The 15,007-nt window shown below is 46.3% G+C and overlaps 1 protein-coding gene across 11 annotated transcripts in view; it reads right to left on the reverse strand.

The window, feature by feature from the left end:
• Positions 1-15,007, reverse strand: part of ADAMTS13 (ADAM metallopeptidase with thrombospondin type 1 motif 13) — a 36,548-nt gene that overhangs the window by 12,270 nt on the left and 9,271 nt on the right. For all 11 annotated transcript variants that reach the window (XR_013391455.1, XR_013391456.1, XM_077922780.1 and 8 more), the window contains 12 exons: positions 13,405-13,539; positions 10,689-10,839; positions 10,042-10,146; positions 9,600-9,751; positions 9,028-9,091; positions 7,375-7,504; positions 7,101-7,249; positions 5,254-5,374; positions 4,089-4,169; positions 2,490-2,671; positions 2,203-2,338; positions 1,315-1,444 (listed from right to left, as the gene is read on the reverse strand). Coding sequence is in view for 9 of the 11 variants with exons in the window: in XM_077922780.1 (XP_077778906.1) it covers positions 1,315-1,444; positions 2,203-2,338; positions 2,490-2,671; positions 4,089-4,169; positions 5,254-5,374; positions 7,101-7,249; positions 7,375-7,504; positions 9,028-9,091; positions 9,600-9,751; positions 10,042-10,146; positions 10,689-10,839; positions 13,405-13,539 (1,536 nt within the window). In the remaining 2 variants the exon portion in view is untranslated. The remainder of the gene's footprint in view (positions 1-1,314; positions 1,445-2,202; positions 2,339-2,489; positions 2,672-4,088; positions 4,170-5,253; positions 5,375-7,100; positions 7,250-7,374; positions 7,505-9,027; positions 9,092-9,599; positions 9,752-10,041; positions 10,147-10,688; positions 10,840-13,404; positions 13,540-15,007) is intronic.

Below are 15,007 nucleotides of genomic sequence, written 5' to 3' on the forward strand. Positions count from 1 at the left end.
ACACCCACCCACAGTCATGCAGGAAGTGGCATCAGGAACACAGGAAGCTGCCTTATAACAGAGTCAGAGCTAGGGGTGGGCGATATACCCAGAACTGGTTTGAAGTCCGTATCATATCGGTTTCATAATTCTTGACCTGGCAATATATCACAAATCATGATGTGTGCGTGTTTATGTGCTATACAAAAATCACAATGTGGGGAAAGCCAACCAATGCCTCTACAAAGCTTCATCCTTATTTCAGTCACTGGGATGTATTGGTATATCACCAATGTTTAACTGGTGATATATCACAAGGTTGAAAACCAGATATTGCCCAGCCCTGTTCAGAACATTGATTCGAATAGCACAGTAATGTCTTCAGTGACTGGCAGTGGCTCTCTAGGGTTTCAGACGGGTCTCTTCCAGCCCCACCTGGAGATGCCATTGGAGACTGAACCTGGAACCTTTTGCAAGCAAAGCAGATTCTGAGCTGCTGCAGTTTACTTGAAAAGAAAGCAATATTCTAGTCCTTGTGGCTCTGAGTACAGGGGATGAAATAAAAAAGAATGTTGGAAGCTGCCTTGTATGAGTCAGACCACTGGTCTATCTAGCTCAGTAGTGACTCTCCAGCATTCAGGCAGAGAATCTCTCCCAGCCCAAGCTGAAGATGCTGGGGGTTGAACCTGGGACCTTCTGCATGCAAGGAAGATGCTCTTCCTGGGACTCTGTGCCACCTAGTAAGACCATTGCACCACACTTGCCTAGCCAATTCTAGCAACCAAACTGGAATATTAGGACTAGTGGATTCTTGCAGAGTTGGTCTTCTGAGATAGCTTCAATATGTGCACATCTCCTAAATTAACCTATATTTACTGTTAGGACATAACTAACATAGGAAGCTGTCCTATATTGACCCAGACTATTGGTTACCCAGCTCACTGTCTACACTGACAGTTCTTTGGAGTTTCAGAGGATTCTTTTCAGCCCTACCTGAAGATGCTGGAAACTAAATCTGGGACCATCTGCATGGAAACCATGAGCTACAACCCTTTCATAGAAAGTTGCTTTGTACCCAGTCAATCCATTGGTCCACCTAGCTCAATATTCTCTGCTCACGCTGGCAGTGGTTCTCTTGGGATTTCAGGCATCCCCAGCCCTAATAGGATTGAACTTGGAACCTTCTGTATGCAAAGCAGATGTTCTACCACTGATACCCTACTTTAGCCTTTTCAGTGATGGCAGCAATGGGCTATGCAGAGGCTTTTGAAGATGAACATGCGTCACCTGGGCTCTTCCTTTCCCACAAAGAGAACTAGCAGGACCTTTACTCACTGGGGCTGGCAGGGGGCCACAGCACAAGGCTCTTGCCTGGCAGGGGGCCTTGGGGTCTTCTGACAATGTAGGTCATCCGTCATTTCATTCCTTGCCTTGTCAAAACAGGAGTAACTGACCTTCAGAGCACCTGCAAAATATGAAGTGTAAAGGAGATCAGGATTTGCCAGAAGGAAAGAGGGGAGTCAGTGCTGATTGGACAGAACAGCTATAGGTGACAAGACAGACAATATTAAAACAGATGTCCACAACTAACAGGTGAATTATTTTCTATGGGTCTACTCTAAGTAGAACCTAGCTGGATACAACTAATTGCTTTTCAGTACATACTTTGCCGTGTGACGTATGAATCTTTGTACAAATTTAATCCAAAAAAAGCTCATTTTTGTGCACATCTCAACCCCAAGCACACATATTGCCACTTTTTTTTTTTTTTTTTTTGACTCAAGGAATTTGAGAGTGGCAAAACTGGAAAGTTAATGCCTTTTAGCCCTGAGTAGGGTGGATCAGGTTAGTCCACTTAGAACTGTGGACCAAATGAAATTCTCAACCTTCCTCATCCAACCCCTTGCAGGAGACCTGAGGCTATAACACCCAGTGGTGTCAATTGGGAGCGGTGGGGTGTGCAAGAAGACCAAGAGGAGGTGGAGCCATAGCCAATGACAATAACCCTTGCAACTAAGGAGGAAGCTGACAGGCAGGGCCTGTGGACTAGATTTAAATAAGAAGGTAGACAGAGGTTTTGGTGAGACAGTGTTCCACTTGCCCCAGTGCACCTTTTCTAAATCAGCACCCTGGAGAGCAATCCCACCTCTGCGCTCAAATAACTTCATCACAGAAATGTCCCATTCACAATTGAGTGTGGAGCCAGAAAACAATGTGCCTCACCTTCCCCACAGCTCACGGAGCAGGGGCCAAGCTGGGGTACCCATGAATGTACCTCTTTCTCACTTGGTCTGAAGTAGCTGAAGGCAATGTCTGGGCTAGTGGCAGCCCCATACTCCTTCCCATATTTCCTATAAACCTAGAAGGGAAAAGGAACCAGGGTTTGAATGGCATCCAGAGATCAACCAATGGCTTGGCTGATTTCAATGGGTTTAAGCAGGGAGTGGGAAAACTCAGGCCTACAGGCCAAATGGCCTGCCAGCCCTCTCTATCAGGCTGTAGCGTGTTACCTGTATTTCTATGTCCTCCTGCGTTGGCCCATTCACATGAATCTCCTCCAAGCTTGGCAGGTTCTCCACAGTGAGAAAGACCTTGTATTCTATCCGATTGTCTTCCAGGGCCGAGGGATATGTGATGTTGAAAGAGATTCTGCCTTTCCCTGCCACTACATACTGCCCTTGTACCTTCACACCTAGAAGGAGGCAACAGCAATGTGTCACCACAAGGGATGGGAGATACCCGCTTTTCAACATTGTGATGTTATCACCAGCAAAACATCGCAGTAGAGTAATATATCATGTTGTCTGAAAATGAGGAGGAAGGAGGACTTCAAAGCAGATTTAACTGGCTCAGTACAGTAGCCAGCCAGCCCTCCATAGTCATTCCTCCTTTGCTGCGCTAATGGCGCAGCATATACCGACAGCATCGCCTCGCCTCAGCGCCTCTTGCCACCCTGAAGCAGGTGCACCAGCTCCCTCCTAGCCTACCCCATGGGCCTTGCTGCACCTCACGGAGCACCTGACATTGCCGACGCCCCAGCCAGCCCCGCTACCTCCATCTTGCGGGCAGCAGATTGAGGGGAAACTGGTGCCACTGTCAAGCCACCATGAAGGCCCAGAGGTGAGGAAGAGGAGCCAGTGCTGCTCCCCATGTGCTCCCACCACAGGGACTCAAAGGACGTGGCCCTGCCTTCGCTTCCCAGCACCCAGTGTGAGGCAGAAGGAAGGAGGCAGCTTGCTTGCTTGGCTGGAGAAGCGATGGCACTGGCAGGCGAGAGAGCCTCCCCCCCCTCCCCCCCCCCCCCCGTCTGAGGAGAGCTAAGGACTGAGAAGGCCATGTGTGAAACGTTGGCGACACCTGCTGGCCTTCATTGTATATTGCCTAGCTTAAAACTGAAATTGTCACCGCTATGACCCGTTTCAAACCCAGTTTCGGGCAATGTTTGCCCAGCCCTATTCTCCACATCTAATTGGTACAGCTTTTGCTGTGAATATAAGCATATTAAAAATGGAGCTTTGCGAAAGCATGGCTTAGTAGGCACACTCCCAAGACATTTGTTTTTGGATTGGTTTTTGGTTAAAGGAAACGGGTGGTTGCTACATTGGAATATTGGGGTTCCCACAAAATGATGGGTTTGTTGAGCATTCATCCTGATTTCCTTGGGCAAAGTTTATGCAGAGGCCAGACAACGTACCCTATTAACTGAGCTGCTGTTCAAAATTGTCTGCGGGGAGGTTATACATCAAATGAGAGCATTCATCCTGATTTTCTTGTGTGGTGTTTATTCATTTATTCTACTTTTTAATGCATTTCCCCTAACTTTCATTACCACAAAAAGTCATATTTTTCTTTTAAAAAGTGAATTTGTTGTGCTAGAGCAACAGAGCACTTTAATCCACTTTAATTACGCAAATGTATATTTCTGGTTTGGGACTGATTTCCCCCTGCAAAATGTTTGCATTCTCGAGGAAATCTCGTATGGGTTTGCTTTAGAAATTATTGAGGTTGGTTGTGGTAATCTTAAAGCAACTTTACTATCTGTAGTTTTGTCTTATATGTTTAAAGGATTTCAGTTGTTTTTTTTTAAAAAGCTGCATTACTAAACTCACCCAAATGCGTGAACAGTGGGTTCTGGTTGACCACATGGACCATGGTGGTGTTAGGAGGGAGCCTCAAAAATGTAACGTACTCTGGAAGGGGGACAAAAGAGAAGGGAGAAACGGGGCACATTTATACCAAAGAAGATCCAAGAAAGGAAAAACGAGAGGCAGGAGAAGATGTCTGCAGCTAAAAATGTGTGGGATTGAGGCACAACCAGGCAAAGTGAAAATTCCATTTAAAAATAGAAGCAGAAATTGCTGGTGCTTATTTGCTTGGCCTGTGTTTAGAATGTAAATCAATCCAGCAAATACCAATTGGTAATTGGTGGTGTTTTCAGTCTGCAAAGGATGTGTAATTGATTACTTGCTTTCATGCACCCTCAGTTTAAATTGTGCTTCCTTTGTATTTAAATGAATGATGAGGAAATTATTATGTTGTTCATTGCATTAAATTTTTAACTTACATGTGATATGATAATAATGTAATAATTTATTATTTATACCCTGCCCATATGGCTGAGTTTCCCCAGTCACTCTGGGCAGTTATATGGAAATTATTATTTAACTTACATGAAATAGCAGAAAGCAAGGCAAATAATATATTATCTGGTGGAAACCGAACTGCAGGGGCAAGGAAACAGTGCTGGTTGGGATAATAATAATAATAATAATAATAATAATAATAATAATAATAAATTCTATTTATATCCCGCCCTCCCCAGCCGAAGCCGGGCTCAGGGCAGCTAACAACAATCAAATAATCAAACAGTCAAATAATCACACATTCTAAAAATATTTCATTATAAAAATTAAGAACAGCTCAGAATGGAAGTTGCTGCTTTTTTACAGCCCCAGCCATGTGACATTCAAAACTATGCCAAAGCTATGCCAAAAGATTTCAGCATCCCAGTGCAAAATTTGGTTTTAAATTTTTTACTTTTAATCACTGAACTAAACTTAGATCCAAGCAAAAATTCAGTTTGCAAATTCAGTTTTGAGATAACCTGATTTCTTCCCCATCCCTACCAGGAGCCACTCACTATATTTCGGCTTAACCTACCTTCCAGGCTTGTTATGAATGTAATGAAGAAAACAGTGTGCTCCATTCTTGGAGGAAAAAGAATAATGAAAATGTAACAATTAGAAAAGAAAAGGAGAAGGAGCAGTGCTATACCTCTGGATTTTCCTTCCGCGTAAGAGTCCTTCACACCGAAGCAGGTAGTGTTGTCTCCACCACATACTCGGCACATATCCATCCTCTTCACAGAATCCATCCTACCGTCACAACCAAACATCTGGGCAAAAAAGAAGGAAAGCTGCTTCAGTTGCGCCCAGGGGATGATGGAGCCACAACTGGCTTAATGCAGTGATAGGATATGATTAAGGTCCCCAGCATGGTGCCCACGGACACCATAGGGCCCTCAGTCCATCACCCCTTAGTTTCTGCCCCTCCTTCTCCCTCCCCCAAAATGAGTTGTTTGGACTTTGGGGAGTGTTGTCTATTGCGGGGGAGTTGCTTGCCTGTTTTTTTAATATATTTTTACTTATTGGGGGAGTTGCAGGTTTTTTGGGGGGGGTCTTTTTTGGGGGGTGTTCTAAGCATTGCCATTCCCCCTCCCCCAAGAAATGGATATTCTGTGCAGCCCACTGCAGTTTACTAGATAAGAAGAGTGAAAGGCCTATCTAGTCCAATGTCCTGTTCTCACAGTGGCCAGTGGAAGAACCACTACAGTGGCAGAGCTTCTGCTTTGCACACTGAAGGTCTTAGGTTCTATCTCTGGCATTTCCAGGTAAAGCTGGGGGGAGAACTTGGTCTGAAATCCAGGAGAGTGCTACCAGTCAGTGTAGACAATACTAAGCTGGATGGACAAAGGGGTTGACATGGAATAAGGCAGCTTCCTGTGTTCCTAAGGTCCCTTTCTCTTCTGTGCAACTGGATGATGGGGAAAACAGGGAGGCATATTTTTTTAAAAAATGTATTTTTATTAAAGATTTTCTTGATTTACAGGAGTATGTGTAATGTCTCTCTCTCGTATTTTTTCCATGTAACATTTTTACAAATCAGTTTCATTTGTTGAGACATTAGGAAGAAAAGGGGGAGGGGGAGGGGGAAGATGGGTGGGGATGGGGTCGGGTGGCAATGTTTCTATTTTACTTAATGTATGTAGGGTTTGGTGTCAGCGTTGCTTGTGCAGGTTCTCTGCTGTTCACTTGTGTTCCTTTGGTGGTGAGAGAGGTTGGGGTTGGCCTAGGGTGTGGTTGTTCATTTGTGGTTGGCTGTGGTGGTCTTTGTTTTCATGTGTAAGTGGGGTAGGTGGGTGTTTTGGATCAGGTTAGCTATATTGATTTGTATGCTGTTGGTGGATTTTTGTCATTGTCTTGTTGGGCTGTGTATGTGATAAAGGGGAGCCATACCGAGGTAAAGGTTTCTTCTTCTGTTTGTCCCCGTGTCATTTTCAGTTTATTGGTTAATTTTTCTAGTAAGGCTGTTTACAGCGAAGCATAATTTTCCTTTCAGCCTTGCTCCTGTGCCTTTAACAGCAGCCAAGAAAACTAAACTGAGTGTGTTTAACAGGTTGCTTCTTTTAACGGGTTATTGCTCAGTTCCTCCCCGTAGGATTCCCACTGGGGCATCTGAAAGAACAAGATGCTGGACTGGATGAGTCACTGGGATAATCCAGCAGGGCTATTCTTAAATTCTTATGTTCAATAACAAATCCTTGTTTTCTGATTTTATGTTACGCCTTCAGCTCTTAATCTTTGGAAAGCATATTTTTATGCAGGGAGCAACTAATGTCAAATGAATCATAATAATTACATAAATGCACAAGCAAGGCTTTTCCTGTCCTGGAGATACATTATAGGGAAAGCTTCACTGGGCTGAGTCACTGAGGAGACAAACTAAGAATGGGTGCAAGACAGAAAAAGGCACAGGATAAAAAACAACAACTCCAGGACCTGCCTGCCTTAATGAAGTGCCAGATGTTCTCTGGCACACCTCTGCATGGCTATTGTCCTTACCCTGCAGCTGCCCATCACACACAGGCCAACTGCTGTCTCTTCTGCAGGGCTGCTCAGCTCACACCTTGTTCCATCTGTGAATCGATCCCCTCGGCTCACCATGAAATTCTTCCCAGATGCCCTACACATGTGTTTGCACATGGCGTCTCCTGTGATGGGTAGAAAGTACATAAGAGTTTTAGTGTGACAATGAATTTACCGTAAATGGTTTTTGAGAAAATGTTAGAACTCCCCTCCCCACCACCTTTTCATAAAACTCCCAAATTTGGATTACCTTTGGTGTAGCCAACAGCCGACACCCACTTATAGAAGGATGGGAACTCAAGGCTGAGGTAAAGTGGCTTCATATCTGTCAAAGCACATTGTTCATCCATGAAACCCACCTGGGTTGTCGTTGGGCAGGGCTGTAGAAGAGGAGACAGATCAAATGGCTGAGATCAAACATGCCAGTTCCTATCACCATGACAGCTGGGCTGCCCTTTGCTTTGGGGGAACAAGTAAATGGCTCATTCTTCTAACCACAAGTTGGAGTTGGAGGCAAGTCCTGCTCATTTAAATGGAGCTTAATTCCAAGCAGGGGCTTTTAAGGAATGAATATCATGTCCCAAACCTGAATTTGTGGAGATAGAATCAAAAGAGAGGCAGTGCTTTTAGAGATGGATTGGCAGGTGGGAAGATGGGGTACTTAACCCTTCCTGTGTCCACCAACTATACTTCAATTTAAGCAAGTACACACATACTGTATTCTAATTCTAGTTGCTAATACTCTTATGCAAGGGACCCTGACAGTTAAGTCCAGTCGCGAACAACCCTGGGGTTGCAGCGCTCATCTCGCTTTACTGGCTGAGGGAGCTGGCATTTGTCCGCAGATAGTTTTTCTGGGTCAAGTGGGCAGCATCACTAAGCTGCTTCTGGCAAACCAGAGCAGCGCATGGAAACGCCATTTACCTTCCCGCTGGAGCAGTACCTATTTATCTACTTTGATGTGCTTTCAAACAGCTAGGTTGGCAGGAGCTGAGACTGAACAACAGGAGCTCACCCTGTCGCTGGGATTTGAACCGCTGACCTTCCGATCGGCAAGCCCTAGGCTCAGTGGTTTACACCACAGCACCACCCGCGTCCCGTATGCAAGGGACCACAGCCATGCAATTCCATTATGTAGCCTTTTTCTACCTTAAGACCATCCATTACTATCTGGAGCATGTTCTTTCTCTGTTTAGGGAAGCTTTTAATGTTTAATAGAATATTTTATTTTAATATTTAGTTGGAAGCCGCCCAGAGTGGCTGGGGAAACCCAGCCAGATGGGCAGGGTATATTATTATTATTATTATTATTATTATTATTATTATTATTATTATTGCAACCTCTATACATGCTCCATTGGGAAGAGCTGTATGGCTCAGGGGTGGACAGTCATGTAGAACTGGGAAAGGCTTTTGCCTGAAACCCTAGAGAGTTGCTACCAAAGAGTGTATTGACAATAAGGAGTTAGCTGGACCAATGGTCTGACTTGGTATCAGGCAGCTTTCTGTGCACCTGAGATTTTCTCTACAGCTTGAGGACTAGAAACTTGACACAAAACTAGGAATTAGAGGTCCACATCTGTGGATGCTGAACTAGCCTCCTCACCAATGTAGGAAGAACCTGCTGGATCAGACCAGTTGCTTATTTAGTCCAGCATCCTGTTCTCTACAGCGGCCAACCAGATGCTTATGGGAAGCACGCTAGTGGGATCTAAGTGCAACAGCATTCTCCCCTCCTGTGATTTTCTAGAAACTGGCATAACTGGTACATTCCACATGTCCATGGAATCATGGAAGACAACACAGAGCCTATGTATATGAAGAGTGTCCTGCTATTTACAAAATGAAAAGCTGCCAGGGCTTTTTAAACAGAGGACAGAAGCAAAAATGGCTGCCTGCCTACCTGTTCATTACACATCTTGGCTTGCAAGTCTGCTCCCTCACACTGACGTCCACCAAAAGCAGGTCTGGAAGGAAAGGACACCTTTGTATGTGTGGCAGGAGGAGAGAGGATCTTAATCACACCCACACTGTACATTTAAAGCAAGTCTTGACCCCAATCCTGGGAACTGTAGTTTCTTAAGGGTGCTGGGAATTGTAGCTCCATGGGGATTCTTTGCATTGGGTGAGTGAAATATGCTTTAAATGCATGGTGTGTGACCCATCAGATCCCAGTTTCTGAAGCGAAGCTGCTCTCTGAGCATAGACAAGATGCTGGTCAGCACAGACCCAGGACACACCTGGCCATCAAGCAGCTTTGCCCAGGAGTCACGGAAGGACCTATGAATATGCACTGCGCTACTAAGCAGACATTTACACATCTCGTTTCAATTAAGTGCCGCAGAGGCTGTCCCACTGGGGCGAATGGAGCTTTGCCCCACCATCCTCAGTCCCCTTGCATCCAACTCTCTCCCAGGTTCTATGGCTCCCTTTGAACACAGTCCCCCCCAAAAAACACTGCTTAGACTTACTCACCTGGGGTTGTTGCACTGTCGCCGCCTGGCCACGACTCCCCCACCACAGCTCCGGGAGCAGGCAGTAAAGGCAGTCCAAGTAGACCACTTCCCATGGACCGCTGCAATAGGAATCAGTTCTTCCAAAGATCTACAGCGGCCTTTGGAGCACCACTGGAAGTGAGAACAGCACGGCCATCAAGCACCAGGACAGCAGCACAACTAAGGCCATGGAGGTGTGAACCCAGAAGGGCCACAGAGAAGCTAAGCAAAATGCATGTAGCTGGACTCTCAACTCCCATCACCCATGACCACAACATCTGGAGGACTACAGGTTCCTTAGACTGATGGGACTCCCATCAGTTCAAGGCAGCCTGGCCAACATTCAGGGAGCTAGACATCTAGAAGGCCACAATGTCCTAATCCCCATTCTACTGCCGTTTCATATCAGAAGACCCATTTACCTTGTTGATTCCACATTCAGTGCCATCCAGGAGGGGAATGAGGATCCGAGTGCAGCTGGATTGGTCGGCTGGATTAGTGTGGCAAGAAAGAACTTTGCACATGTCCTAGAAATAGGAGAAGGGGGGCAGGAAGATAGGTACCCTGCTGCTTTATTGGCTATTATTTATTTGACTTAGGGAAAACATGGGAGTGGGGGGTGTAAGGGAAACCACTCCCACAGCCTCAGCACACTGCCATAACACTGGCCTACCTTGCTGGGGTGTTGTCCAATATGACAAAGATAACGTACATGACATGCTTTGAACATGTTAAAACGCAAAGTGAATCTGAGAGCCAGTGTGGTGGTGTGTCAGATTAGGATCTGGAAGACCAGGGTTCAAATCCCCTTCTCAGCCACAAAGCTCAATAGCTGATCTTACGCCACTTACCATCTCTCAGCCTGTCCTACACCACAGAACTGTTGCAAGGATAAAATATGGGGTGGGGGGAGGACGGGCATGAAGGGAGGAGTGGAATGTATGACACCTTGAGCTTTTTGAAGAAAAGATGAGATAAAAATGCAATACGTAACTGAATTGGAAATGCTATGATTATTACTATTTGCATGTAATATCAGCAGGACCCAGCAGATAAATGTAATACATACAATGTCGTGCCTGGAGAAAGTGCAAGCTGTAGCTCCGCCCCCAAAGGCCGTTTTGCACTGCTCATCCACCCCATAATAAAGGCCTGGCTTCCCTCCTGGGATATTGTCCTTGAGGTCTGGCAAGTCATTTGTGCAGCTTGCTTGGCCTGTACTGGGGAAAAACCAAGACAGAAAAATTGCTTGTGGATTAGCTTCAAGGAGTGCCAACTGTTATTAAATGCGTAGCCCACCAATGATCTCTTACAAATACCAATGGGTTCCATCGTAGTCCAGATGCTAGGGCAGGGCTATGCAGATAGAAGAGGTGGAGTCACGAGTGGTGGCCTGTTTTGCTGCTTGAAGCAGAAGGGAAAGTGTTGCCTGGTTGCTGCTGTACTTGCTTCTCTGCCCGCCCTGCTACCTCCACCACTGGTGGAAAAGCGGTCCCTGTATCTGCACCAATTTGCATGAATCTTGCTGAAATCAAAATGGGATATTGCCTTTGGGGGCTTCAACTACCTCAGTCCGCTTAATGGTCGAGCCACTCTGGGCGGGGTCATGTAGCTAGGAGATAACTCAACTCTCAGATGAAGGAGATGGGGCTATGCAGATAAGTCTTACCTCAGCTCTCACTGGCTGTCATTGAGTTCTATGGGGCTGAGCAAAGCCACTCCGGGAGAGGCTGTTTATAATATGCAGATGAAGTGGGATGGGCTATTCAGATAGGAGCTGGCTGAGCTCTCAGGGAGTGCAGTTTAGTATTTGCAGATGAAGGAAGTGGGGCTATGAAGTTCAGATAGGAGCTGGCTGAGCTATCAGGGAGTGCAGTTTAGTGTTTGCAGATGAAGGAAGTGGGGCTATGAAATTGAAGGCTGACTCAGCTTTCAGTGGCTTCCACTGACTTCTATACACTGGCGAAGGAAGAGGAGTGCGGGGGGAGCGCACTGTCCGTGGCAGAGCGATCCCTGCAGGGTGTCATCGCGGCTGCCCCTCCCCCCGCCCACGCTGGGCGCCATGCCCCTGCAGGCGGTGTGCCCCACCCCCAGGACGCGTGCCAGCCCCGCCCCCGCCTGCTCTCCGCCCCCCCCCCCCCCCCTGCCAGAGCATGAAGCTCCGGCACTGCTTCTATATGAATCATTAACTTGCCCTGGGGCTTTGCTATTGATGAGTTAGTAAGATTATAGTAATAATAATAAAAAAAGGATGGAAAAGGAAGATTCCCTTATAGCAGGAGATATTTACCCAGTTTTATTTCCCCACACCCTGTGGAGAACAGATCCTGAAATACAGCGGTACCTCGGGTTACATACGCTTCAGGTTACATACGCTTCAGGTTACAGACTCCACCAACCCAGAAATAGTGCCTCGGGTTAAGAACTTTGCTTCAGGATGAGAACAGAAATCGCGTGGCAGTGCAGCAGCAGTGGGAGGCCCTATTAGCTAAAGTGGTGCTTCAGGTTAAGAACAGTTTCAGGTTAAGAACAGACCTCCGGAACGAATTAAGTACGTAACCAGAGGTACCACTGTAACTTCTCCATGTCTATATGTAAAGGACCCCTGGACAGTTAAGTCCAGTCAAAGACGACTATGGGGTTGCGGCACTCATCTCGCTTCAGGCCGAGGGAACAAGTGTTTGTACACCAACAGCTTTCCGGGTCATGGGGCCAGCATGACTAAAAGCATGGTATGCTTTTGAACTGCTAGGTTGGCAGAAGCTGGGACAAAGCAACGGGAGCTCACCCCATCACGCAGATTCAAACCGCCAACCTTCTGATCGGCAAGCCCAAGAGGCTCAGTGGTTTAGACCAGTGTTTCCCAACCTTGTGCCTCCAGCTGTTTTTGAACTACAACTCCCATCATCCCTGACTAGCAAGACCAGTGGCAAGGGATGATGGGAATTGTAGTCCAAAAACAGCTGGAGGCACAAGGTTGGGAAACACTGGTTTAGACCACAGCGCTAGTGGTGGTCTTCCTGTATATAGACTGATGTGATCCCAGAATCCCATTCTTAAAATGATCTATAAAAAGTGTATGTGACTTCTCTTGCCTGGTGTTTTGTTCCCATTAACTGTGTGCCCAGGACCAAGTGAAGGATGGTCCATTAGGAGGTGCCCTAGGGACACGGGTGGCGCTGTGGGTTAAAGCCTCAGCGCCTAGGGTTTGCCGATCGAAAGGTCGGCAGTTTGAATCCCCGCGGCGGGGTGCGCTCCCGTTGTTCGGTCCCAGCGCCTGCCAACCTAGCAGTTCGAAAGCACCCATGGGTGCAAGTAGATAAATAGGGACCGCTTACCAGCGGGAAGGCAAACGGCGTTCCGTGTGCTGTGCTGGCTCGCCAGATGCAGCTTGTCACACTGGCCACGTGACCCGGAAGTGTCTGCAGACAGCGCTGACTCTCGGCCTATAGAGTGAGATGAGCGCACAACCCTAGAGTCTGTCAAGACTGGCCGGTACGGGCAGGGGTACCTTTACCTTTACCTTTAGGGCACAGCCCTGCCAATCTCAGTCTTCCCATCCTCCGGCATATCCCACCTGCCTGCCTTCTTACTTACAATCATTCCAGGGGGTGGGAGCACTCAGCAGGGCGGATTATGGGGGGAAAACAAAAATTAGTTGGCTCTGCCTGATGTTGGCTGGCTCTCCCTACTGTTGTGCTCCTACCAGTCCCAAGGAACACCGATCCACCACTGCCCAAGAGGTTGCAAAAGACATGGTCCGAAGGGCCCCTTGGCCCTTTTACCTGACAAAGGCTAAGAACTGCTCTCTGCTACAGGCGGACCAGGTCAAATCCACACTGTTGTGGCCACCTTCAGAGCCCATGATGTGCCCATCGCCTGCACATCGGTTCCCTTCTCCATCATGCTGGATCCCAAAGCTGCAATGAAAATAAAAAGGGAAGGAATGAAAGGAAGGAAGTGTGAATAGGTGTGTGTGTATGTGTGTGAGAAAGAGAGAGAGAGAGAATGAGAGAATGAATCTGAACTTAAATTCTGTGGTTTATTACTGCAAATCATGGCATGAACCTTGCTTGACCCTTGTACCTGCCTTATCACAAACATATTCTAAAAGCCAGGCAGGAAGACATCCTGACGCCAGTTGCCACTAAAGTCTGTTCAACACCTGAATGAATGGCATCAAGTTAATGGTGAGATAATTTTAAGGCAGCAGGTAGAAAAAAAGGATGGCCAGGTTTAGTCAATTGCTTACTTGGAACATATTCTTTCAACCTTTTGTTTTAAGCAAAACACAGAGAGTGGGAAGCAGGCAAGAAACTGAGATAAGATCAATAGCACAATAACTCTGGAAATTTAGGAATTGTTCATCTCAAGCCCCCCCCCTTCTCCACTAGAGGGCTTTGGGTGAATTTAAAATTCCCTAGATTTTCAAGTTAGATAGCTCTCATAGCTCCAACAGCAAGGAACTTACTCAGCGCTCCCATGCCTGCTTTGCTTTAAGGTTGGGTGTACTCCGCCCCCCCCCCCCCCGCCTTGCTCTCTGCTTTACTTTCAGTGTGAGTTCTATAGCAAAATTCTCACTTTTCTAGGTTTTTAAAAACAATTGGGGAATCTTTTACTCTTCAGATCAAGGTGTGGACATATGAAAGAATTTGCTGCCAGCTGAATAGTAATTTTGCTGTCTGAAGTAGCATTTATATATTCTGTCACTTTCATTTCATATAACAAACCAAGCTTTATTCTTTTGTGCAAGAACTTCTATGGGTATAGGTTTAAGGGTAAAACACACATTCGTAAATGGACACACATTATAACTCCAGCAAAAGAGCCCAAATCTCTCTGTAATGTGTGTATGAATACATGTGAGTGCTGGATATGTACGTGGGTACAGACAGATGCTTGTAACTCCCCCCCCCCAACCCCCAGTTTTTCCAGGTTGAAGACAGATCATGCACTCTGGCTGTATTCACACCATATATTAAAATAAAGTGTTCATTCTATTAAGTTGTAGGTGGACATAGCAGTCAGCCTGCTTTTATAAGCAGCCGGCTGTCAACATTGTAACAACAACCCAGGGTTTCCCGCCTAAATTAACTTACGTGGACCTGAGTGAAAACTATATACGTACACAATACCCCTGGTGGCCAGGGTGAGAACTTCAATAGATAACACATTCTTTGCTGTTTGAATTGTATTGCATGGTTTTAAATTAGAAAAGTGAAATAAAAGCACCCAGAAGCATAGCTGTCAACTTTCAGATTTGAAAATAAGGGATCAGCAGCATCACCTGTCCCAGGGACAGTCTACGGCAGTGTTCCCCAACCTTGGGTCTCCAGCTGTTTTCGGACTACAATTCCCATCATCCTTGACCACTGGTCTTGCTAGCGC

The sequence above is a fragment of the Podarcis muralis genome, chromosome Z, assembly GCF_964188315.1.
Source record: "Podarcis muralis chromosome Z, rPodMur119.hap1.1, whole genome shotgun sequence".
In the NCBI taxonomy this organism is placed as follows: Eukaryota; Metazoa; Chordata; class Lepidosauria; order Squamata; family Lacertidae; genus Podarcis; species Podarcis muralis.